Raw genomic sequence first — 25,937 nt, forward strand, 5'->3', positions numbered from 1 at the left:
GAATGATCCAGCAGATGGAATATCTCTCTCTCTCTCTCTCTCTATTTCTCTCGCTCTCTCTGTAAACTCTGCCTTTCCAATAACTAATTTGGGCGGTAGGGTTTACAGAGAGAGGAAAAAAACAGAGAAAGGTCTTACTTCCAGAGGTTCATTCCCCAAATGGATGCAATGGCCAGAGCTGGTCTCCCACATGGGTGCAGAGGACCAAGGACTAGGGCCATTTTCCACTGCTTTCCCAGGCCATAGAGAGCTGGGTCAGAAGAGGAGCAGCCAGGACTCAAACTGGAGCCCATACGGGATGCCAGTGCTGCAGGCTCAGCCTACTATACCATGGTGCCAGCCCCATAAATCAATCTTTTTTTTTTTTTTTTTGACAGGCAGAGTGGACAGTGAGAGACAAAGAGAAAGGTCTTCCTTTTTGCCATTGGTTCACCCTCCAATGGCCGCCGCGGCCAGCGCGCTGCAGCCAGCGCACCGCGCTGATCCGAAGGCAGGAGCCAGGTGCTTCCTCCTGGTCTCCCATGCGGGTGCAGGGCCCAAGCACTTGGGCCATCCTCCACTGCACTCCTGGGCCATAGCAGAGAGCTGGCCTGGAAGAGGGGCAACCGGGACAGAATCAGTGCCCCAACCGGGACTAGAACCCAGTGTGCCGGCGCCGCAGGTGGAGGATTAGCCTATTGAGTCGCTGCGCCAGCCATAAATCAATCTTAAAAAGAACAAACCAAGAAACTACAATGACGGTCATTCAATCTGCTGTGAATACAAATGTGATATTCTCTTTTATAAAAAATAAATAAGGTGAGAAAACTCTGCGGAGCTGCATAGATAAATTATTTCCCAGTACCTCTAACTTCAGAAAATCTAATAGTATTTCCTTAATCCATCACCTTTTTACAGTATTTTCCACAAAAATTCATATAAAGAAATTAGGACCAAAAAGACTATATTAAAAATATTTTATAAATTTAAAAACAGGCTGGGACCATTGGGTGTGCTTGGCCCAGGATCCCAGCACCAAGATGGCATCAGCTTCTGCGATTCAGCAAAGCTGGAATCGCAGACAGATTTCACAGCATATGGACTTGAGCTCATACTGCATTTCCAAACCTTCTTCCATATGGGAAATGGGAAATGAAGCGACCCTGTTTTTCCCTTAATCAGCATGTCCTCCACACAATGCCTCTGCAGTGGGGGCGGGAAGCCATCTCTGACAGGCAGAGCCTTAACTTCTGGGAGTTATGCAAGGAGCTCCTTTGAGACTGTCCCTTTCTGGGGAACAAAAGGGTGGGAGTCCTTGAGACATCCACCAAAGTCAGCAACATGAAAGTCAAGGAAAGACTTTTTTTTAAATGATGCAGTCACTTTGTTTTGTTCTGTTTTGTTTTTTCATTTGACAGGTAGAGTTATAGACAGTGAGAGAGAAACAGAGAGAAAGGTCTTCCTTCCATTGGTTCACCCCCAAAAAGGCCTCAACGGCCAGTGCTGTGCTGACCCAAAGCCAGGAGCCAGGAGCCTCTTCCTGGTCTCCCATGCGGGTGCAGGGTCCCAAGCACTTGGGCCATCCTCCACTGCCCTCCTGGGCCACAGCAGAGAACTGGACTGGAGAGGAGCAACTGGGACGGAACCGGCGCCCATATGGGATGCCGGCACTGCAGGCGGAGGATTAATCTAGTGAGCCACGGTGCCGGCCCAAGGAAAGACTTTTTAGTCCTCGTGAATAACAGGGAGTAGCAGGAAGATCTTCTGGACTCACAATGGGGTCACATCCAGTAAACCCTTGCAGTGGAACATGCATTTAATACACCTAACCTACCAAACATGCATTTAATACACCTACACCCCAGCCTAGCACAGCCTGCCTTACACATGCTTGGAGGCTTACAGTGGTCCACATGTGGCCAAAGCCATCTAACACAAAGTCTGTTTCGTCATAAAGACCGGCTCATGTCATTTATGGAATACTTGTAGCCAAAAGCCCCTGGCCACACAGCACACTATGGAGTAGGGGCTCTTTCCCCTCCTCATCTCAGGGCTGGCTAGGAGCTGCCCAGCATCACAAAGGCAAAATGATCGAAATGCGAAATGCAAAACCCAGCTTCTACCCAATGCTTACTGCTTTCACACCGCAGTAAAGTCGAAATAGCATCATGTCGAACCACAGTAAATCGGGGACCATATGTTAAAATGTCAACAAGGTGGTGCGTGTAGGAAAAGGGCAGATGCTCAAGTGGATAATAGAAAGACTCACACAGAGAGAACTTAACCTTGAAATGTCAAGTAACAGAGATTCTTAGAAGGGCCAGGATACTGGAGCCTAGGAAAACCTACTTGCACAATAAGGTGGTGAAACTGCTACCATCTGATTTCAAATACGTCACTTGCTGGCTATCCTGAAGACCAGCGTTTTCCCTGAAGGCCACCTGCCCTGGAAAAGGCGGACTTTGAAGGGTGGTGTCTTTTCCCCTGGAGAATCAGTGATTCCCCCCTCTCTCCCCATCCACAAACTGATCCTGACCTCCTCCTCACAGCCACTTTTCCTCTGAGTCACCCCTCAATAGAAGTTACCTATTAGTTACTATTTATTATTTTTATCATAGAGACATCCAGTTCAACTCTTTATGTCAAAACCAGGTCAAGATCCAACATACAATTATAAACTTCTACTCCACAGTTTTTTCACCAGTCTGTTTCTATTCCCAGGATAAACTCCTGATTGCCAACGAATTTCAACTAAAAAAGAGACTGAAATCGCTACCCACTCTCACCACAGAAATAACCCCAAAGCAAGAATGTCTCTCCCTGTAAGGCACAGGATTTAAGTGTTTTTATGATACTTAACTGCCTCTCAACAATTTCCAAATGGCAGATAGAAGCTGGATCTGATATCCATTTTAGTGTCACCATTTCCCCCTCTCTGCCAGGACCACAATTTCTTTCTCCCTCTCTGTTGAAGCCTAGGACGGTGGAAGAGAGCTCAGGTAGGGTGTCAAGTACACCTGGATTTGAACCTCACCGCTCACAGCCTATAACTTCTCCAAACCAGTTTCCTCTACTCAAAACAAATCTCTTAACAACAACTTGGCAGAGCAACAGTGAGAAAAAAATAAAGGGTAACTTAAATTAGGAGGAAGTGTACAGGATGAGGTTACATTGGGCTCCCCTGTGACTTCCCCAAAGAAATGTCAAGCAGCAGAGTCAGTGCTTTCCCTAATAACAGAAGGGACAAAGCCGGATTATTCCGCAAGGAGCTAACTGGTATCCAGGGCCCGCTTCTGGAGCTGAAGCACATTAGCTAACTTTCCCAAACGGCTTATCACCTGCTCAAAATCCTCCAACGGCTCCACAGTGCCTAGTCAGTAAAATCTGGTCTCCTGGCCACCATAATTCACCCCCATCCCACCTCTCTAACCTCTTCTCCCACAGATTCCTTTGCCTTCCTAAAGAAACCAGGGTTCACAGCTCCATATCCTTGAAAACAGGCTTATCTCTGTGAAAAGTCCTTGTGGGCAGGAATGCCACCTGACTCGCCTTTGAACATCCTGAAACACGAAGCATGGTGCCTTGCACATGATACATATGGATCACTTATTGATAAAGGACAGGAATGCCTCCAGAGCACCTACAGAGGAGAGCGAGGCAATAACAACTGTACGTGGTGATGGGTCAACTTAGTATGAACAAGTGGCAAGGGGAACAAAGTGACTGCAAAGAGCATGCACCCTCAAAACAAATTTTTTTTACTGTTTTCATGACATTTTTGCAGGTGAATCACTAAGTGTTAGCAAATTTTTGAGTTATATTTTTTAAAGATTTACTTGTTTGAAAGGCCAAATAGTGATAGAGAGAGGGAGACAGAGAGAAAGAGATCTTCCATTTCCCTAAATGGTCACAATGGCTAGGGCTGGGCCAGGCCAAAGCTAGGAAGCCTAGATCTCCACTTGTTCTCCCACATGGGTGACAAGAGTCCAATCATTTGGGTCATCTTCCTCTGCTTTCCCAGGCACATTAGCAAGAAGCTGGATCGTAAGTGGAGCAGCCATGACTTGAATGGCACTCATAGGGGATGCCAGTGTCTCAGGCAGTAGCTTAACCCACTACACCCCAACAACCATCCCCCACTGAGTTACATTTATTCAACATTTCGTTCAATCAAACCTTACTGAGTCAAGCCCTACAAAAGGCCCTGTGGGGGAGCCAAGGATGAGGAAGACACCAGCATTGTCCTCAAGGAGCCTCCCCTGCAATGGTGGAAGCGGTGGATCAACCGTAAGACAAGGCATCGTGTCCTGAAGGTGCCGCCAGAGAAGCAAACAGGGATGAACAAGCTGGTGATGGCGCGTCTACACACCCAGCGCATCCGGGGATAACTGAACACGGGCATTTAAGATAACTGGTCCTTGGTTAAATCTCTGCATCGGCTCACCCCATCATTTAATTCACCTCCCAAGAACGTGCCCCTGCATTCCGCACAGGTAGACGTTCAGGAAGGAGTTTTACTGTACTACACACAGGAAGTCCAAGAGAGAGAGGATCTGAAAAACCCCAAAACAGAGGGCGCTTCTGCACAGACCTGAAAAGATAGGGATCCTCAGGTGCAAAGAAAAGAAAAACGATCCAAATGAGAGGAAGAACATGGCCAAGACAAAGTACTAGTACAGGGAGACGTTGCGTCACAGACAAAACAGCTGGATGTGGTGGAGAAGCAGCTGGAAGGCCTGACTGAGGCTGGTAGGTGACAGACAGCTGTTTGTCCTTGCGCCTTAATGAGAGTCCCCGTTGGCCGATGAGGGGAAACACCAACGTGCCTGATGTACTTTCCATCTGCTGTCTGGTCCTCCCTCCAGAAACACAGCACACGGACCCTGTCAGCTTCACTGCGCCACGGCAGGGCGTGTGTCTGGACAGCAAATAACCCAGAGAACCACGACATCGCTGCAACTGAATTCAACCAACCTGGACATAACTCATGAGTCCTGCTGCCCAGCCCTAGCAGGAACACTGCACTGCCCTCCAACACCTACAGTCAGCTCCGTCTAACGGAAGGGTAGACTGTGACGTACTGAAACAAACCAGAAACCTCCAGGGCCTTTGAATAAGACCTTTAAACCCCAACCCGACAGTGAAGTGGAGAGTCCAGCCAGTAACCAGTGAATGCTGTCCCGGCAACTCGTGGACCAAGGCTGGCAGAGCCTTGCCTTCATTCACACTGTGGTGGGCCAGTGGGAGGAGGGAACTTCAGCTGCATACGGCCAATTTGGCAGACTACCTCTGGCATCAGGAGTCTCTCTAGGTTCGACCTGAACCTGAGCTGTCCGCTCAGCTCCTCCCTGGTTTTCCGGGGGCACCAATCCAAGAACCTCAGGAAGAGCCCTTGTACTGGGCAGGAGGAGTCAATTCCTTCTTGGAATCAATAAAAAGACCCATTCTGAGAACGCCTGGCTGGGCCAGCACTGTGTCAGGGCGCCTGCCCTCCTCTTGGTTCTCTCATTTGGGTTTCTCACCTGATCTCCTCCTCACTTGAGTAATATAAACCTCTTCATAATCATTTCACTCTCTTAAATAAACTAAATCAAAATAAGCAAATTAGTACAAAAATATGTTTGTACCTATGCATCCCTTTTTCTTAGTATTTGAAAGTACCTAGGGGCCGGTGCTTGGTGCAGTGGGTAAAGCCGCTACCTGCAACGCTGGCATCCCATTTGGGGGCCTGTTGGGAGTCCCGGCTGTTCCACTTCCAATCCAGCTCCCTGCTAACACACCTTGGAAAGCAGAGGATGGTCCAAGTGCTTGGGCTCCTGGCTGTAGCCTGGCCCAGTTTAAGCCACTGTGGTAATGTGGAGAGTGAACCAGTAGATGGAAGCTCTCTCTCTCTGTCTCTCTCTCCCTCTCTCCCTCCATCCCTCTTCCCTTCTCTTGCTGTAACTCTTTCAAATAAGTAAATAAACCTAAAAAAAAAAAAATACGCATTAAGGTACCTCCAAGACAGGCTTGATTATTATTGTCCAAAGCACAATCGAGTGCTTTCTGCAACACCCACTGTGTCTAAGGACTACAGACGCACTCCCTGAATCCCCTCTCACACGTATCAGGTGCACAGCTGTGACACACAGCTGCTAACAGTCACAATCTATCATTTTCCGAAATGATAATAAGAGGGATGGGGAATGTTCCAGAACCTTAATAACCTTACCAAAAATAGCTGCTCTGTTCTCAAAACAAAGCTGTTCTTTACTAAGAAAGACAGGAACACACGCCCTGGAAAAGATACCTGCAGCTACCAGGAACTGGCCCTGGTGCTCCTCCCCGGATCTACTTGCTCCAGCGACAACAGAGTTCTCCATGGAACCAGGCGTGCTGAACCCTTTATGCCTGTGCTCTCGCTGTTCCTTCACCTCTAAGCGCCCTGCTCATCAACCTGCCACCAGCTGCCCCCGATCCCTCCTTCCAGAAGCTGGTGATGAAGCACATCCCAATTTCTTTAGTCTGGCCCCAGAGAGAGCGTGGCTCCTTCCTCAGCCTGTGCTCGCTTTGTTTCTATTCAGCCCGGATTTCATTCTCCCTGTTAGCGTGCACTCTTATGTACCTGCTGTCTTTCTACCTGAACAATCAATGCTTTGCGAACACAGGTCAGAAATGTGCAATACCACGTCTTCACACGCAGCTGTTCAAAACCGTCTGTTGACGGAATTCATTTCTCTGAGGGTTTCATTGAAAATTTTTGTCTGAAGAAAAAAAGAGTCTTCATTTTAATTTCATCACTATCACATTGGTTCTCGTGGTGTGAAACGAATGACTAATTTTAAGGGTGTTTTTGAACCTTCGCACAAAGCCTGCAAGGGAAGGAGAGTTTTCACAGCTCCTCTGACCCCTCTGCCTCATGCCAAACACAGAGATTCCGTCTCCTGCTCCCAACGACCTCCAACTCACTCTGCTCCTAACCCAAATGCTGCCCCGTCAGGCCCTGCTACTGCTACTCAGTGAAGACCAACTCTTCACAGGGATGGAGAGTTTTAATCTGAGCACAACACACAAACCAACCAACCAACAGTAAACTTCCTACCACACAATTCGGGTAGTTTACTGAACTTCTTCATCTACCACAGCGCTTGTAAGCAGAAATAAATGGGCTCTCTCTCTCTCTGTCACTAATTCACAATACACACACAATGCTTTTAATCAGCTTACTTAACAAAAGTTATCACAGCCATCATTGCCCCCCCAGCTCAAGTAGTAGCACTGAACCATTACTGAATGGATTACGTTTAAATTCTTTAGCTCTCAAATATTATTCCAAAGCTTTTATTTACATTTTCCCTGAAATACCACAGAAGTGATAAATCCTAGTTTTTTTTTTTTTCTTTTTTCATGAGTCTCAAGTAAGGAAATTACCCCATTCAAGCACTGTTACTCTCGTAACCAGAAATTTTAGGATTTAAATACAACAGGAAAAAAGGGTATTTAGTTCATAGTTCAACAAAATGCACAATGGTACTTTCAAAAGTTTGTGGAAAATGGAATTAAAAGATAAGTTTATGCTGGTGCAAAAAAAGTTTTGAAATTCATGCATGTAAGTTCTTTAACAGGTTCATAAAGATGAGTATTATGAGAAAAACTGCATGGATTTTAAAAATTTTTTGCATCAGACTAAACTTATCTTGAATTCCATTCTTCCAAGAATTTTTGAAGTATCCTCACACTACATCCTTAACCTGTTGGCAGAATCTGGAAGATGACTGGATTTCTCCAGCACAAAGAAATGAAGGGCAGACAATAATTGCTGGGAAACTTAGTTCTAGCACTCTACAAAAGGGTATGTAGTTCTATTTGATTTCAGTCAGCATTCCAGCATACCCGAATTCCCCAATGTGCGTTTTACCAGCTTTACAACATTTCAAAACGTTGAAGATGGTCTTGTGCCACATGCGCCACGTACTGTCACCACGTACTGTCACGAGGGAGAGGCTTGGTTAATCTGGCAGACCATACTAGCGTATCATTTTCAAAACCGCAGTAAGAATGACTTGATCCCACAGCTCAGCAACAAACAACTCAAAGACAGACAAAGGGCCTGAATAGACACTTCTGCCACAAGGATACACAAGTGACCGAGAATCACACGCACAAGAATGCTCAGCATCGTTGACTATTAGGGAAATGCACATCAAAACCATGAGATACCGCTTCACACCCAATAGGATGGCTCTTACTTAAAACACATATCTGTGAGTAAGGGTGTAGAGAAAAAGGGGGTGAGAGTGTAAAAAGGTACAGGCACTCTGGAAAAAACTTCAGTGGTTCTTCAGAGTGTGGCACGTGGAATTACCAGCAATTGCTCCCGATTTAAATAATTGAAAGCAAGGGCTCAGAAAGAGGGTCTTAGACCAATATCCACAGCAGCAGTACCCACACTACCCAAATGCTAACAACTTCAGTGGCCACCAACAGAGGCATTGATAAACCATGTGGGAATAGTGTTCAGTCTTAAAGAGCAATGACGTTCTGGTGAACGCTACATCATAGATAAACCTGGAAAGCATTCTGCTAAGTGAAACAAGTCAGACAACAAAGGACAGGCACAATGGGATTCTACCTGCACAGGGCACGCGGAGTGGATAAATTCAGAGAGACAGAAAGCAGAGTGGTGGGGAACAGTCACTGTTTATGTATGGAGTTTCTTCTGCTCGAGATGATGGAAACGTTCTAGAAAAGGACAGCAGTGATGGCTGCATAACATTGTGACTGCTCTTAACTCCACTGAATTGCAGCTTTAAAGATGATTATAAGGCTAAACTGTGTTATGCAAACTTTACTACAATAGAAAAATGACTCAACATGCATTTATGAATTCACTGCTTGCTGTCACCATTTATTTCAGTCCTCTTGTGGATGATAATCATTGTCTAACTCCAGGCAACTGGATGTATTTGCTGTGGACACACACACACACATCTGCCAATTAAATAAAGGCTAATTCCTCTTCATGGTCCTGTCCTCTCACAGGAGAAAACCTCTCTTACCCAGGCAAGAGCCAGGTTCTCCCTGCACAACCCCCCAGGGCAAGGTTCATTAAGCACTCTGCCAGGTACAGTGTCTACCCTGGGGGAAAGAGAGGCAGAGTGGAGATAGCCATCAGGACTGAGCCACTGTGGCTTTCCGGAATGACAAGGGGCATTAGACAACAGCTCTCCACACCAAACTGAACATGGAAGACTGCTGGGGAACACCAACAGTAACAAAACATGTTGCTTTATGCCTATTTTACAATCTATTAAAATCAGCTTTTTAAAAATCAAAGGTGCACAGTTGGCCAAAAATCTGTCCCACTAGCACTGTGGCTTCCCCTGAGAACACCCTCATGGCCTATGAAAGCAAGAGTCGTAGGAAGGAATCACAGATCCCTAAAATCATCTTCGCCACTTGATTCTATTCTCTCCATTGGGATGAACTGGGCTACTAACCACACAAAATGCAGATCATCAACCCACCTAGCTAACTCAAGGCCAACCGTCTTTTCTTCCTTTCTACACCTCCCTCTTCATAGCAGAGGTAGGACTGAACAAAACACATGAGAAGGAATGATCCAAAGAGATGACTGTTTCGGGGGAGCACCTGTCTCTACTGCAGCACCAAACTGCAAGCTAACTTTCCAGAAAAGCCCAGCGCAGCTGTGATGCGTGACAGGCACCTGTCTGAGAAACAGAGCCTCTGCTGCGATCTTTCTAATTCATTTGACTTCACAAATCGTAAGACCACACCCACACATGGAAGAGGCAGTTTACCAGCATTCCAAGTGGAGAGGGGAGTGGGGAGCCCCAGAACACCCCACATCCCTAGGTGTGCCCTCCCATTCTGCTCTCCTTTGAGGACCTCAACCCTAAAGGTCAGCTGAACAGTGCCCACGGATGGAGTTTTCCCATATGACCAAATCCCAGCATCCCAGAAAGAGTCAATAAAGATTTGCCTTCAGGATTATGATTTTAAAGTGAGATTATACTTTTCTATTTTTCTGTCAGTTGCAAATCCCCAAACCTACGAGAATTCACTTAAAACTAATCTACAGTGTTTTTATTGGAAGAAGGCAATCGGGAAAGCTCTGACCCACTGAGCAGCTGGGAATTTTGCTGCTGAAGGTTTGGTTTAGTCTTTATTTTTCTAGCTGCTGGCCCTGCTAACATGATTCTGTGAAGGTTGCATTTAATCTTGTAGAGAAAAGCCACCTAAGCAGTTCTTAGGTAGGCTTCAGTAAAAACAAATTGCCTTGGTTCTGTGGATAAGTCTGTTGCTTCAACCTAGCAATTACAGTCACAGAGAACAAACAAGGGCAACTGTGAAATACTGTACTTGATTTCAAAAGAATTTTACTGCATATGTTTTATGGGTTGAAAGTGTTTGCTAATAGCAAAATTACTATTAATAAGGAACCCACATAGAAAGTAACAGCTCCTAAAAACCATGTCTTCAGTTTACCACCAGATATAGCTTATTTAAATGGAGGAGGAAGTATTAGGATCCTTGTTGGAAATTGTCAAAGGAATGCACAGCAAACATTTTTTTAAAGGTCTGGGTACAAGGGAGAAACACTAAAAATGTTTCGCTTTCTGGGTGTTGAATCCTAATATAATGTGACAAATCCTAGTGCAAAGTGACAAGCTCCAATGTTTATGTGCTATATATACCAGCAGGTTTCTCACATAAAGCAGATCCATGCCACTCCACCTGAGCTGGGACTCAGCCTTACAAGCTAACCTTTGCTTTACAGCTGAAAGTCAAATAAACAAATATTTACCCAGTTATTACTGCTGCCTATCAAGTCCTGGTGGGGAAAGCAAAGAACCAACAGAATCCCAGCTCTCAAATACCTTACCACACAGGTGACAGAAATGGAAAAACCCAAGTTAACTAATGATTTTCCTAGCAGTCTGAGAGGCTAGAAAACATCTCTCCAGATGGGCAGGGCTACCAGCCACACAAATGGCACAGCCAACGTGCTGCTTCCGTAAAAATTCAGCACACTTGGTTGTTTTAGGCTGAAGAAATCAGGTGTGGTTTGTGGAGAGAGACACAAGGAGATGCAAGACAACTGCTCTGACTCGACCTCCCTTCAGTTCTTTTAAGTTGAGTCCCTGTATGAAGACTTTCCCTGCAGTTCTCTTCCTGCGTGGTTTCATTTCCCAATCCTGCATCAACTAATATGGCGGCCACCAGACACATGTGTCTATGGAGCACAAGAAAGATGATGACGCTGAGTTAAGCCATGCTGTCAAGGCCCCAGTAAGAATCTGAATCTCAAGGACTCAGTATGAAGCAACAATGTCAAATATCTCATTAGTATTTGTTTAAAGATTTATTTATTTGAAAGGCAGAGAAAGAGAGAGAGGAGCTTCCATTTGCTGCTTTACTCCCCAGATGACCACAATGGCAGGGGCTAGGTCAGGCTGCAGCCAGGAGCCTGGAACTCTATCCGGTTCTCCCACATGGGTGGCAGGGGCCCAAGCACTTGGGCCATCTTCTGCTGCTTTCCCAGGCGCATTAGCAGGAAGCTGGATAGGAAGTGGAGCAGCCCAGGCCTCTACAGGTGACGGCTTAATCCACTGGTCCACCAGACCCACTCTCATTAGTATTTTCATACAATATATTAAAATAATAATATATTGGATACATTAAATGAAATATGCTACTAAAATTAATTTCGCCTGCTTTTTACTTTTCTAATGTGGCTACTAGAAAATTAAAGGTATACAGGTGAGTCACATATTTGTGTTGGACAATATTGTCCTAATCAATACTCTTCTTTATGACTGTGCTTCCACATTTGACCTATGAACTTATAAGAACTACACCCAACCCTTGTTACCTATCAGTCCAAGAATGTCTCCATATTCATCCAGGGAACAAAACTCTTCTAGTATTGTTTTCCAGATAAAAACTACAGATTTGGAGTCTTATTCAATTGCAAATTCAGAGGTTACACGGATTAAGTCATTCTCCAACATGGTAGGTGTGGGAGAAAAATAAAACTTGCCCTGGCATCCAGAGACATGGAAATAAATATCACAAAAAAAAAAAAAAAGGGAATGCATTGGACATAACAACAGAGAACGTTTGCTGTCACCTTCCTTACATTTCTCTCTTCATATACCATGGAAATGAGACTGGTAGCCTTTTTTCTAAATTAATTGCTCTTATCCAAGAAAATATTAAAACCTCTTATCTCTTCAAAAGGACCAAATTGTTACAGCCCAGATGAGGGCCACTAGCTACATTCCCAGGTGCTAGAAAAATCTTATCCCCTTGGATGTTTATATTTCAAAAGGGACGAAGGTCAGACCTTGGAGACATCCCTAGGTTGTTCTGGAAGGCTGGGATGAGATCCCTGGATCCTTTCCATCCCAACACTACAGAGCTAAGTTTCTGTCTTTGTTTTTTTTCTCTCACCCATATGGGTAAGGGAGGGGGACAATTGCCCTGCAAAGTGTAGCCCACAGCCGGGGTCCACCTGTTTTCACAGCGTACAGGTGCGCAATGCGGCAGCCTCACCCTGGCAGCTGATCTGGTTGTGAACTTTGCTCCTCCCCTGTTGCTCTGGGCTCTGCAGTTCTCTTATTTGGGGGGTGTGTAATGGCCATCTCAGGCCCTTCACAGTTCTTGGCAAAGCAAGCAGAGCCCAAGCTCACCATGGAGCCACCAATCCAGAGTCTTCAACTCTTTTTTTTATTTATTTGAAAGTCAGAATTACACACAGAGAGAGGAGAGGCAGAGAGAGAGAGAAGTCTTCCATCTGATGGTTCACTCCCCAATTGGCCACAACGGCCAGAGCCGTGCCAATCCGAAGTCAGGAGCCAGAAGCTTCTTCCAGGACTCCCATGTGGGTGCAGGGGCCCAAGGACTTGGGCCATCTTCTACTGCTTTCTCGGGCTATAGCAGAGAGCTGGATGGGAAGAGGAGCAGCTGGGACTAGAACCGGTGCCCATATGGGATGCTGGCACTTCAGGCCAGGGCATTAACCCGCTGTGCCACAGCGCCGGCCCCAGAGAGTCTTCAACTCTTAAGAGCTGCACCAGGACAATAGTGCTGACCAAGGAAACCCTGATTCTACAGCCTGGTGCCAATGGCTGAGTCCACGCTGGACACCCTCAAGGCAACACTGAAATTGCTTTTCCTAACCTTGTATTTACAGCTGCCTTGAAAATACCTTTCTGGTGACAAGAGTCATCACACCCGTTGTCTTAAATTTGGAAAAAACAAAAGTGTTTCAGAAGAAATAAAAAATAAAAATCCACACTCCCACCAACAAAATGCTATGATTTCTTCCAGTTTTGTTTCAGTCTTGATAAACAAATACACACACACGTTTTTTAAATAAACTTAGAAGACAATTTACTCTTTGCCCCCACCCAAGCAACATATATCATCACCATATTCCCATAATTAAATGCTACTCAAACACATGAATTATATAAACTACCGATACCCTGTCTGGATGTGCCATAATTCATTTAAATGCATTCCTATTGCTGGGTAGTTAGGTTGTTTCCAAGTTTTCACATAACAAAGCTAATTCAATCAACATCCCTGTCTATAAATCTTTGTTTGCATCTCTGGCTACTGCAGGTAAATGGGTTCCTGGAAGCAAAATTACCAAGTTGAATTCCAGAAATTTTATTTTGATTCACAATCCCAATACAACACACAGCGTGGAATCCGCAGCTGTGGCACTCACTGCTCAGTTCTGACTTGGACCACCCGTTCTTTAGGGAAGCCCAGTACTGGCCCATCCACTGTGCTGAGTCCACCTCTACCTCCCAGGACCTGACACACATGAAGAGCACTAAGGAAGACAGCAAGGGGGACAGGAGGGAGCCCCGAAAGCGCTGCGGCAGTATTTCTGATAAATGTTATCCACAGGTCTCTTTCTCTACAGGTTCACAGTTGCCTGAAAGGCAATTTCAGATTGAGTCTGGGGTCTCACACAGTGTGAATGAATGCCCCTTCCCCAAAGTGTATACCCTGGTGGACCACCGAGGTTGTGTAAAGCCAGGATAAAAAGGTCTAACTACAAAGCCAAAAGGTCTAGCTACAAAGTCAAAAGGTGATGCTCTTCTAGTACTTCAAGGGGTCCTTGCGCTACACCTCATTAACTACCAACCTGCTCCCTCCACTTCCAAAACTCCACCAGGGACATTTGCAGAGACAGAAAAATCTACCTGTTTGATCACTGCTTTTTTCTCTCCCACTCAAGAATTATACAGGCTGTATTCTGCTCGCCACCTGGATTTCTCGTTTCATCATTCATCTCTAACTCCCATCTTCCAACACACTCCTACTCATCCTCCCTCATGCCAACATCATTGCACCCCAACACCATTTCTAGGTGTTAGGACAGTCTCTGCTCACCACTAATTTTTCTCATCTGCTTCAAATAAATCTAGGGCAAGGAAAATAACAACAAAAACAAAAATTCAAAAATGACATATTACATATTGCTTGAAACACAGCAATTAGTATGCAGTTTCTTCTCACTTAAAATGGCAGCCTCATGAGATGGCAAAGTCAACAGGATTTTAAGCTTATGGGACTAGTACGCCATATTCTATCCACAAAGTACTCTGGATCCTCCAAAAACCTAGCATTCTTGAGTGCAGTAAGGACAAATGCAAATGTAAGCTCATCTTTCCTTTGATCCCATTAAGTGTGCAAGTATCAAATGCTGTTACACAGACAGCAACAGATTACATGGCATGCCTGCAAAGAAATTTTTTATGAAAATCACATAGTAAGTAGTTAGCACTCAGCAATGGTTAACGAAAACTGGACAGGCTTTCAGCTCATAAAATTCTAAATTAAGATATTTTGTTGAACTCAATTGGTCATGCCCTTGAGATAAAAATGTTTAAAATTCATCATCAAAAAAAGAACCACATAACCCTCTTGTTTCTCACATGGAGACATTCTTTGCACAACTCTAGTCCTTGCTTATCGGAGCTGAATACTAAACTGATACAGGGAACAATAAGCCGAAGCAGAAACAGAGCACCACCAAAAACCCCCTAACTCTCCATGGCCTTCCTGGACAAAGACACAAACTCACAAAACCAACTCCTTCTTGCCTCCACCACCTGGAAAATTCAAAGTATCACAACTACAACATGAACACCATTTTGTATGACAAGGTCAACACAGGCAGAGCCAGCAGAGGAGGATCACAGGCCTCCTTCAGCATGCTGTTAAAAATGTGGGGACAGCTTCTGTCTGCTCGCTTGCCTGTGCTGCCCGGCCTCTGGGCTGAGGAGAAGATCAAAGAGTTGGTATTGGCAGGAGATCATTGATTCAGGGGTTCTTGTCATTATCTCTGGCCCCTGCACCTGAGAGGCTGGAGATCTGGCTGCTGCAGCACGCAGTGGTGAGTAAGAGGGCCACTGTGAGGGCGACAGGGGCAAGGAGTGGAAGGGGCTGCAGCCAGTCTCCCTGCCTGGTTTCTAAAAAGCTCCCTCCTTGAAGACCACTTTGATAATACACGTATGTCCCATCCCCTAAGGGTGACACAACTATAGTCCCATTTCACAGATGTGAAAACATGGTCCTAAAGGGGAAGAAGTGATTGGAGACTTTTAAAAAAAGTCTCCAAGTTCATGCACTTTGCACTACACAGCCTTGTTCATAGCTGGCTATCAACAAACACTGAATAAATAAAGAACAGCAAATTGGCTGTGTTCATTTACCAAAATAATTGCATGAATGACATCTATTATTAGCAATAACAATATTGATTCAAAATTATTGCATTGGTTCCCTGGGTAATCAGAACTTGCAGTTACTGATGGAGTATCCTCAGGAAGCCTAACAAGACTGTCAGGTTATCTAACATACAAGGTGGAAAATGGAATTAAAGATGCTTATCTGAAAGCAAAAAAAATGTTCAAAATCCACGTGTAACTTTTTCACAATGCATAGTTTTCTGAATTCTTTGACAATGTCTGTAAGCATGGACTTCAAAAAAATTTTCTGCACAAAAATAAAAGTTGTGCTTAATTTCATTTGTCATGAATGTTTTGAAGACCCCTCCTAATGCTGCCCAGGCCGTCCAGCAGGACAAGCTTCTCCACTTTTGGCTGCAATGAAATTAACTAGAGTTGATGATACTAGTCTTCTCCAGTCAATCAGTTCTGAACAGAAGTCATATGCATTTGAGCAATTAAAGATAGGCTTGCAGCGTCTTCCCAATAAACATGATCTAGTTTCAGCAAGTTGGTCAAAAGATAGAGCTTGAAGGGGCTGGTGCTGTGCTGTAGTGGTTGGGTCACTGCCTGTAATGCCAGCATCCCGTATGGGCACCGGTTTGGGTCTGGGTTGCTCCACTTCTGATCCAGCTCTCTGCTATGGCCTGGGAAAGCAGTAGAAGATGGTCCAGGTTCTTGGGCCCCTGCACCCACATGGGAGATGCAGAAGTTCCTGGCTCCTGGCTTCAGATCCGCGCAGTTCCAGCTGTTGCGGCCATCTGGGGAGCGAACCAGCGGATAGAAGATCTCTCTATATCTCTCTGCCTCTGCTTCTGTAGCTCTGCCTTTCAGATAAATAAATCAATCTTTAAAAATTAAAAAAAATATATATGGAGCCTGGGAGGGAGAACCTCATGTTATAGGGTCCCCGCAGACAAAAAGCTAGAGGCTACACAGCTGCTCTCATTCTGAATCCAGAGAGGCCCTGAGCGCCCCACACCAGGCACCTGTGGGCTGCATTTCCTGGTTGTGTGTTCCCCTTGGTGCTTTATAGAAGACACACACTGTCTTCAGGGTTAAATTCGGACCCTCTACATACATTGTCATTCTGAGCTGCCAAATGGGGGTTTCACCAAACCAGCTACTCCCAACCAGCAGAGCCCGACTCCGACTCAGCCCATTGGTCATTAAGCTGACACTACACTCAATATCACTCACATTCAGGCCTTTAAAAGTAAGGCAGACAGAGGCGGAAGTCCTGACCTCCAACCCCTGTGTGAGAAGGATGAAAAGGATGAAAAGAAACCTTTTTATTACTTGTAATCACTGCTGTTTCACAGCACTTTTAGTTATTATTTTGTGCATTTTTATGCTTTGTTATATGGTTCTATTAATTTTATCATATGCTAGTACATATTTTTCACCTGTATAGTGTTACAAATACACTGTTGGGCAAACAGTGAGTATGCCACACATGCTGGTAAACCAGTTCCCCTGTTATACTTGGTTCAGCAAAAACAACATAGTATGCTCTAGCTGACTACTGAAATCGGCTAAGGGCATATCTGTACTGACAGATAATGAACTGAGGAGTCTGATACAACGGTGAAGAAGATTCCGAATAAAACACAGGGTCTGGGATTTTTTTCATCTGATATAGGGAAGGAAAATACATTGGTCCAATCACTGCTAGTTCCATATCAATTAGTCACCATGGATACCACCTAACTTTTCTTCTGATGGGAAAAAATTCACTGACAATAATTTAATTGCTTAGTATTGTCTTAATAGTTCACATAACATAGTTACAGCCCTGTTTAGTTCCTTATCACTATATACATATCCTCAGAAGTCAAATCCTTTCTTGAAAATCCCTGCTCACCGGAAATTCTGAGACAAAGTGTTCACTCCAGTTGTGGTACCCTTAGCTTTTCCACTGTCACAGAATCTGATGTTTTCAACATGTATGCCTTACACATGTGCAGACTGCTGTAACTAACAGTGTCTGAACTGTGTCCCTACACAGCCCTATGACACACTTCAGTAACATTACCTTTCATAAAACCAACTCCCAAAGGTGATGTCTATATTTAGTCTTTATTTATTGTCAGCTCACCAACTAGAATGCAAGCTACCCTAGAGGATAAACACGATGTGTGTCTTGTTCTCAGCTCAATCCAGAGCCTACCACTGTGTCTGACACACAGTCCAAATCCTTCAAGTATGTATGAAATGTAGGAGTAAATTCTCTGGTTTACTTTAAGACCTTTTGCTCTGAAACAGATACCCCATTCAGAGTTCAGTGGTCTGTTCACTATCCAAAGGAAATTATCTGAAAATGCTCTAAAAACAACAGATCGCACACTAGGTAATGCAAGGAAAAGAAATACAATGTCCTCGTGAAAACCGAGGCACATCAGATGTTGAAAATCTAAAGCCTCAAATTTTCCACTACTGAGTCTAAACATCTTTAGCACTGGTATATTAAATATTTGCCTAATAAAGTATTTCAGAGAGCAGGGTAAGAGAAAAATTAGGGCCACAGCTCCTAGAGCTGTCAGTTCTTGACGGCAACCATTTGTTTGCCATAATTTGCTTCCAGACCCTTCCTTTTGATGAAGATGACATTGTACAGGTAAGTCTGAAATATGTGGAACTGTCTCTAAGTTTTGAAGGTCAACAGGAAAAATACGACTCCTTGAGAATGAAATATGTACGTGTTTAATTTAAAGAAGCAGTTACAACTCATAACAATGCATGAGAATTCTCCCATCCAAGAGGCCAAAATCTCATTCCTACCCAACAGGCTGTTATAAATTATAATCATTCGCTAATTACAGTGAAATTCTGGACTTTGCCACACTAATCAATAGATGTTCCAAGGTCACAATCTAAAGGTGTCAGTTGAAATGCTAAAAATTCCATCTACTGAGGTTTCCTTAGGGAAGACACAAAGTTTTCCCAGGATTTTTTAGATTTCTATTTTTTCTCCTCCCCCCCCCCCCCCCCCCCCGCCAACCCCATGAATGGAGGGATCATTCCGGGAAAATCAGGGCCCCCTGAATCTGTGTGTGTGATGAAGTCCAACGGGATCGCCGCTGGGGCCCTGGCAATGGAGCAGGCATCTGTCTAACATCAAGACCATCCGCCCCTGTGTCTGATACCAGACCCCTGTCTGCACCTGCCCTGGAGCACCAAAATGTGCAGGCTGCCAAGTGCAAGGGGTGCCCGCAGTGCATCTGAAAACCAATCAACGTCTGCACGCAGGACTGCAACCCCGATGATTCCTGAAAATCCACAACAGGAAACGTAAGTATCCTCCACCCTCCCTGGCCATTCATCAAAAGCAGACCGAATCACAGCCACGGGGCGGCCACGGGCAGAAGGCAAAGGCCGGCACTTTTCCTCGTTTTAGAAGGGCTGCATTTTCTAATTCCACAGCCAAGGACGGGAAGGAGAAGGCTGAAGACCGCGGAGCGGGCAGTAAGCCCCCAAGTTTCAAACACCGTGGGGTTAGCAGCCAGGGAGAGCTACCGCGCTACATACACAGTCGGCCCGGCGGGTCCTGCCTACGCCGGCCGCCCCCGGCGCCCCAGCGGTGCCCAAACACGCGGCTCACGCCCCGGTCGGGCGGCCAGCCTCCGTCCCTTTCCCCCCTTCCGAGGGGACACGCGGGTAAGGGTGGCAAACGCACCGGGGCCAGCGGGTGCTGCCGCCGCGTTCCGGGGAGGGCGGGAGTTGCCAGCGACACCCTGTGAACTTGGACAGGCTCCCCGGGCCCCCGGCGGGTGCCAGCCCCCGGACCGTGCCGCCGGGAGCGGCCGGGCGCCGCGATTGGCTGCAGCCGGCATCGCTCGGTGGGCGAGCCGGGGCGGGCGAGGCGGAGAGGAAGTGGCGGCCGCGGCTTTGCACCAACCATGTTCGGCCGGCGGGCGAGTGTCACCCGGCGCCCACAGCGGGGTCGGAGGGCGCGGGGCGGGCATTCCCGTCCCCACCCCGCCGCCGCCCCGCGCCCCAAGCCCCCCTCTGGGGGGACGCCGGCCCTCGCGCCTGCCCTCCCGGGCGCCGCTCGGTCCCCGGAGGCTCCCTGCCCCCACCTCGCCCGCTCCGTAGCCGAGGCGGGTCAGGCCCAGCGCGCGAGGCCGGCCGGGGGCGCCGGCGGGGACCCGGAGGCGCCCGGCGCTAGGCCGCGGCCGGGGCAGATGACCCGTCCGCGCGGCGCCCTCCCGAGACGCGCCGCCTGAGCCCCTCGCGCGCCGGGACAAGTGCAACGACAAAGCCCCCGGGCCAGGCCGGGCGCTGGCCGGCGGGAAGGAGGACGCGGCGTCCCTCCAGAGTGGCGGCGGCCCAGCCCCCAGGAAGCCCGGCGCGTCGGCCAGGCCCGGCGCCCAGCCTCGCGCTCCGAGCCCGCTCCGGACGCTGCCACCCGACGCCCGCGACCCTGCCCGGTGCCGGGCGGGTGGGCGAGCCCCCAGGCTCAGCCGCGGGGCGCCCCTTCAAGTTTGCTGTCGCCGGGGCGCGGGCAGCTGGCGGACGGCGGGTGCCCGCTTATTTACACTGGCGGCTGCCGCGGGAGAGGCGCCGCCGCCGGCACCGAGGAGGACCTGCTCCCCGCCTTCGGGTCTGCTGGCGGCCGCGGCTTGTAAACACACATACACGCACACGCAGACAGGACAGTTTTGGTTTTAAATGAGGCCCTGCTCCAGCGGACCCGCACCCCGACACACGACACCTGAGGTACGGAATCACACAGAACAGCTCTGTGTCCATGGAACCACTTCTTCGCATCTGCAAATCCAAAAGTGAAATTAAACCTCCACCAACCTCCTCCTCCTCCCTCTCTACCTCCTCCTCCTCCTCCACCTCCTCCTCCTCCTCCTTGCAGCCTCAGCAGCCCCAGTAGCAACAGCAGCAGAACAGCCGAACCTGCTTCCCCTAAAACCAGATGATCCATAATTGCGCCGAGTGATCCTCCACAAACCGGCATTAATTTTTAGGAACCCCGGCATTTTCCGTCTGCAAAACATCGTGTCAAAAGCATCAGGACACGCACACGCAAACGCACAGCCCCCACCCCCGGCCCCGTCAACAAGCCCTCGAGAGAAAACACACGCACCGTCACAACTATTATTTGGCCAAAAAAAAAAAAAAAAATGTTACCTTCTCCGTGTGCTTTTTCACGCTAGCCGTGCAATCCCGCAAGGGCTAAGTGTTGCTAGGGTGTGGGAAATGGAAACGAAAGCCCGTCAGTTGAATAATCGCGGGAGCAAAACTAAAAGTTACTCCCCGGCTGGCCTGAGAACAGTCCAGATCGAAAGCAAAACAAGGAGAGGAAACTGCGAAGCGCCGCGGCTGGAAATCCCCCCGCCCCCCGCCCCGCTCGCCGCCGCGCGCCCTCGCCCGCCTCCCTCCGCCCGCCTCCTCCGCCCTTCCTCCCCAGTGTTTGTCTCGGCCTTGTGCAACCGGGAGGCGGCGGCCGAGGGCGGGCGCGAGCGGCCGGGCCGCGGGGCGCGGAAGTTCGCCGCCGCCGCTCATTGGCTCGCGGCGCCGCTTTCATCGTTTCTCGGAAAAGTCGATTTCATTTTCACTTCCCCACGTCGCGGGAGCCACGGGCGGCCGCGCGTGAGTCTAGCTGCTCGCGCACAGGGGCGCTCGCGTTCCCCGCAGCCGCACGCGCGTGAGGGCCCCGGGTGGGGAGCGGGCGCGGGCGCGGGTTTGTTGGGGCGGGGGTCAGGTCAGAAGCTGGTGCAGGCTGGGGTGGGAGCGAGGACGGGCAGGTGCGGGCCCTGCGCGTCCTCGGGGTCGCCTGGCGCTCTGAGGAGGGGGACCCGAGGCGGGGAGCGTGCGGGGCGCGGGGACGGGAGGGCGGCAGCCGGTTGCTGTGGGGCAGCAGAGTGTAGCACTGCCCACCTCGAAGGAGCGAACGCGGGGCAGTGATGTGAAAAGTCGGCATCCCTGGCGCCCCGTGGGGAGGCTGGCGAGCGTGGGAGTCGCTGCTCCTCAAAGATGTGGTGGCCGGGGTCGGGGCCTGGGCGGAGACTGGATGCTTTCTTAATTGGCCTCTTTAGTTCACTCGCTGAGCACCCTCGGCCTCAGGTTTCCAGGCCGGGGATAAATGGGAGAATAGAATACAGGTGCCTCAGCCGCCACCTCTAAGCCCAAACTCACAGCACTTGGGACCCAGTCCTTTCTCATCACTTGCATAGGAGAGGATAGGCGCACACCGATTAGAGCCGCCTCTCCCCATGGGGGGCTTAGGCAAACGGCTCGTCCCTTCTCTAGCTATTTCTTCTCATATTATTTCCAAAAGTAATAATAAACTCCAGCACCTGTCTTTGTCACAGAAGCATTGAATTATGTGCACTGGATAAAGAAAAGTGTCGGGATATGCACGTGTGGTGGGGCGGGAGCTGAGGATCTAGTGTCCCGTTTTGTGGCTATGGACTCCAGTGGGTCTCATATACGCACATTATTCATTGTCCCCTCTGTCACAGCGACCCAGACACTCACTTTTCTTAATTTGTATATCCATGACGCCCATAGGGGCAGACACACAAACTGTAGGATAGTTGTCACTCTTCACCCACCCTGAGACCCAGATCTCTCTCTTTTTTTTTCGACCAAAAAAGTTGCCTCACTGTATTTCCCCTGGAATGTGAAGAAGAAGTGGGGAAGAAGAAAGAAGAAGGGAAGAAATCATCAGGGTGTCGGTTTGAAATTCTCACTCTAGGCACACATGGGACCCAGATCTCGCCTCGCAGCCCCAGGAGTGCAAGAAGCAATAGCCTGGTGTCATGGCACCCGCAGGTGCTGCGTTCCCTGAGTCTCTCAAAGCCAGCTGCGTCCATGCTGTTATTTTAGGGGAGCCAGACAGAGCTGGGCCCGCACATGGCTTCACTGCCTCCTGACCACTGCCATGCGGGAGAGTAGCTAGCTTGAGGACTGGTGGGATTCTGGTGCTTGTCTTCCCGAGGAAGATGTTCAAGAAGCTGTCTTTGAGAAGGATGAAGTTGGTTGTTGACTTTTTTTTTTAAGCCACACTTCAAGTCATCTTCCCTGCAGCATAAATCCAGTCTGTTGCATCCTGGAAACCTATTGATGCTACTCCAAGCATCTTTGGGCCTGGTCCATCCCTAGGGCTCTGCCTTCCCTCGGTTATAGTAGTTGCCTAGTAACTGTGCTGCCTGTATCATTCCTTAGGCTGCTCCAGGCCAGCAGCCATACTACTAACCGAGTTAAGTAGAAAATTAACATCGGGCAAAGCACAGTTCCGACCGTGGCTCTTCGTCTCAGCAGCCTCCCTGCAGCCTTCAAAGTGAAGGCCATGTGCTTTGACAAGACACATCAACTTGGCTCCTCCAGCCTCACCTCCTGCCACCACTCCCCAGGAGCCCTACATTCCCCCCCCCCACACACCTTGCCAAATCAGCTGCCACTCCCTTTGGTCAAACAGCAGAGCTAACCTCTTGGTCATTATTTTATCCTTAGCATGGGGCCCAGCACATAGGAACTCAAACGCTTCTTAGTGAATCATTACTTGCTCTTTGCTTTATAAAACATTTTAGACTTTATCAAAGCATTTGTTTTATACTTTAATAGCTTTTCCATATACATGGATCTGATGTTTATTAGACACAATTCAGAAAATATAGGACCTTTAAGAGAAGAAAGTCAGCTACCTAAAATGTCACCCATTGGGAATAGATGTATTGATATTTTACATATATTTCCTTCTAGTCACCTTTCTGCAGGGCCATTTTCTGTCTCTGCGTCATTGAGCAACGTTGATCATCCTGCCTGTTTCCCATGATGCCTACGTGACATCCTCCTGTCCTCCTCTATTGCTTGGCTGGCTACTCTTCTGCTGCCAGCCCCTAAATTATGGTGTTTCCAGACGTTCTGTCCTAACCCTCTTATTTTCTCATTCTATGTGCTTTCTCTTCGGGTGCTGTCCTCCACGCCCAGTGCTCCACAAATACCAACACAGACGGCCCCCAATTTATGATGCTTTGACGTAATGATTTTTTTTTCAGCTTTATGGTAGTGCAAAAACCAAGCTTCAGATTTTGACTTTGGGTCTTTTCCCAGGCCAGTGATAGATGGTCCAGTCCTTCCTTTCGGTGCTGGCCAGAGGCAGGCACAGCTCCGGGTCAGCTCCGGGATCACCAAGGAAACATCGCATACTGTAGTGTGCTTGAGCTACGTGAGCAATAACATCTGGTAGGTTAGAGGGATTCGATGCATTTTCATTGTATGATATTTTTAGGTTACGATGGGTTTAGCAGTACGTATCCCCATCATGTCTCAGGGGTAGCATCTGTATTTGGTGTGTCCTCCAAATCTTAACTTCTGCGCTCTAGACACATTTCCTCCTAGATGCTGTCCATGTGCAACAAATTCATAACCTCATAACAAAACTCATAACCTTCCCCCACAGCCTTGCATTTGTCTCTTCATTGACTAGCCAGGAAACGGGGGGACATATAGACTCCCTCCTTTTCTTGAGCCCCTGGAGCACCCTAAGGCAGGGGGATTGCTTCCAATTTTCCAGGCACCTAAACTCGTAAAATACAGAATGCATTTGACTCTACTCTTACGCCCTTCATGACTTGTCACTGCTGACCAAACATGTAAGTGTGACCCAAAGCAGCCACCTGGGATTGACAGACACAGTGAAGAGGAATTTCTCAGTCTTTTGATGAGATGCTTAAAGTCATAAATCTCCGTGGGAAATGGATCAGTATAGCAAACTACAACCTTTTGGGAAGTCTGTGGGAACAGTGCTTTCTGGCATACCAAGGAAATCTCACCAAACGCCTTAGTCTAATATGAAAACAGCCTGTTGTGGGAGCAGCCTTGTGTAGGGAGAGCAGCGTGCTCCCAGGGGCGAAGCAAGTTTCTATCTCACCTGTGAAATGGAACGTCCCAAAAGAGCTACCTGGATGCGTTAGAACTAATTTCTTTTTGGGGGACTTGGGGAGGGACAATGAGTGGTTCTCCAGGAGTGGTTCTTAAGAAGTTTAAAGACACACTCCCAGTTAACTGCTTTCAGGTGGGTTTTTATTTTTCTAATAAATGAGAAAAGTTTCATAAAATAATCATTCAAGTCACATTTGCTAGGTGCCTGGGCGTGCTCCTCAGCACTGGGGACACTGCAGGGAATGAGGAGTGAAAGTCTCTGCTTCCCAGGTGTTCTGACAGTGTAGTAGATTCACGCGGTGATTTCCACTGTAGCGTGCCCACAGTGGCACCAGCATCACCTCTCTCGCATCACCTCTGTCTCAGCCGAAGCTTTTTTTTTTAAAAAAAAAAAAAAGGATTAATTTTATTTATTTGAAAAAGTTACAGAGAGAGGTAGAGACAGAGAAAGAGGTCTTCCATCCACTGGTTCACTCCCCAATGGCTGCAACGGCCAGAGCTGCGCCAATCCGAAGCCAGGAGCCAGGAGCTTCTTCCGGGTCTCCCACATGGGTGCAGGGGCCCAAGGACTTTGCCCATCTTCTACTGCTTTCCCAGGTCATTTTTCCAGAAAACTCATCTTTCCATAGAGCTGGATCAGAAGAGGAGCAGCTGGGACTAGAACCAGTGCCCATATGGGATGCCGGCACTTCAGGCCAGGGCTTAAATCCACTGCACCACAGCGCTGGCCCCCAGCCATCGATTTTTTAAACTGTACATTAAATGGTATATAATATGATGGCATCCTAACTAAAGTTTATGTATTACTAAGTCAGGGGACTCTCATCAGTCTATCAGATGATGCTCCAATTTCTTCTACAGTATCACTGTTCCTACTTCTTTTAAAAAAAAATTTACTTGAAAAGCAGAATGACAGAGTGGGGGAGAGAGATCTTCATTCTGCTGGTTCATTCCCCAAATGTCCACAATGGCCTGGCAGGCCAAAGCCAGGAGCCTGCAACTCCATCAGGTGTTCTGACGTGGGTGTAGGGGCCCAATTGGGCCATCCTCTGCTGCCTTTCCCAGGTGCATTAGCAGGGAGCTGAATCGGAAGTGGAATATCCAGGACTCGAACCAGCATCATATGGGATGCTAGCCTTGGCTTAAGCCACTGTACCACAGTGCCAGCCCCGTGCCGTTCCTACTTCTGTCCTGCTCTACCCTGTGGTACCGTAATTGAGACAGTTATAAAGACACAGAAAATGAGGGCTTCGGGGACGGACATTGGGCACACAGGTAAGATGCTGCTTGAGGCTCCCACAT

General features: G+C 47.8%; 1 protein-coding gene across 3 annotated transcripts in view; it reads right to left on the reverse strand.

Annotated features, from left to right (window-relative positions):
• IRF2 (interferon regulatory factor 2) overlaps positions 1–21,196 on the reverse strand; it is a 98,323-nt gene extending 77,127 nt beyond the window's left edge. The window contains exons 1-2 of one of the 3 annotated variants that reach the window (XM_008250282.4): positions 20,877–21,094; positions 20,643–20,732 (exon numbers count right to left, since the gene is read on the reverse strand). In XM_008250282.4, the coding sequence (XP_008248504.1) occupies positions 20,643–20,703 (61 nt within the window). In that variant the 5' untranslated portion in view covers positions 20,704–20,732; positions 20,877–21,094. Of the gene's footprint in view, positions 1–20,448; positions 20,506–20,642; positions 20,733–20,876 lie in introns of those variants that run through there. The other 2 variants (XM_002709493.5, XM_070068331.1) reach the window with 2 other exon arrangements.
• Between the last annotated feature and the right edge of the window lie 4,741 nt (positions 21,197–25,937).

The sequence above is a fragment of the Oryctolagus cuniculus genome, chromosome 2 (genome assembly GCF_964237555.1).
Source record: "Oryctolagus cuniculus chromosome 2, mOryCun1.1, whole genome shotgun sequence".
Lineage (NCBI taxonomy): Eukaryota > Metazoa > Chordata > Mammalia > Lagomorpha > Leporidae > Oryctolagus > Oryctolagus cuniculus.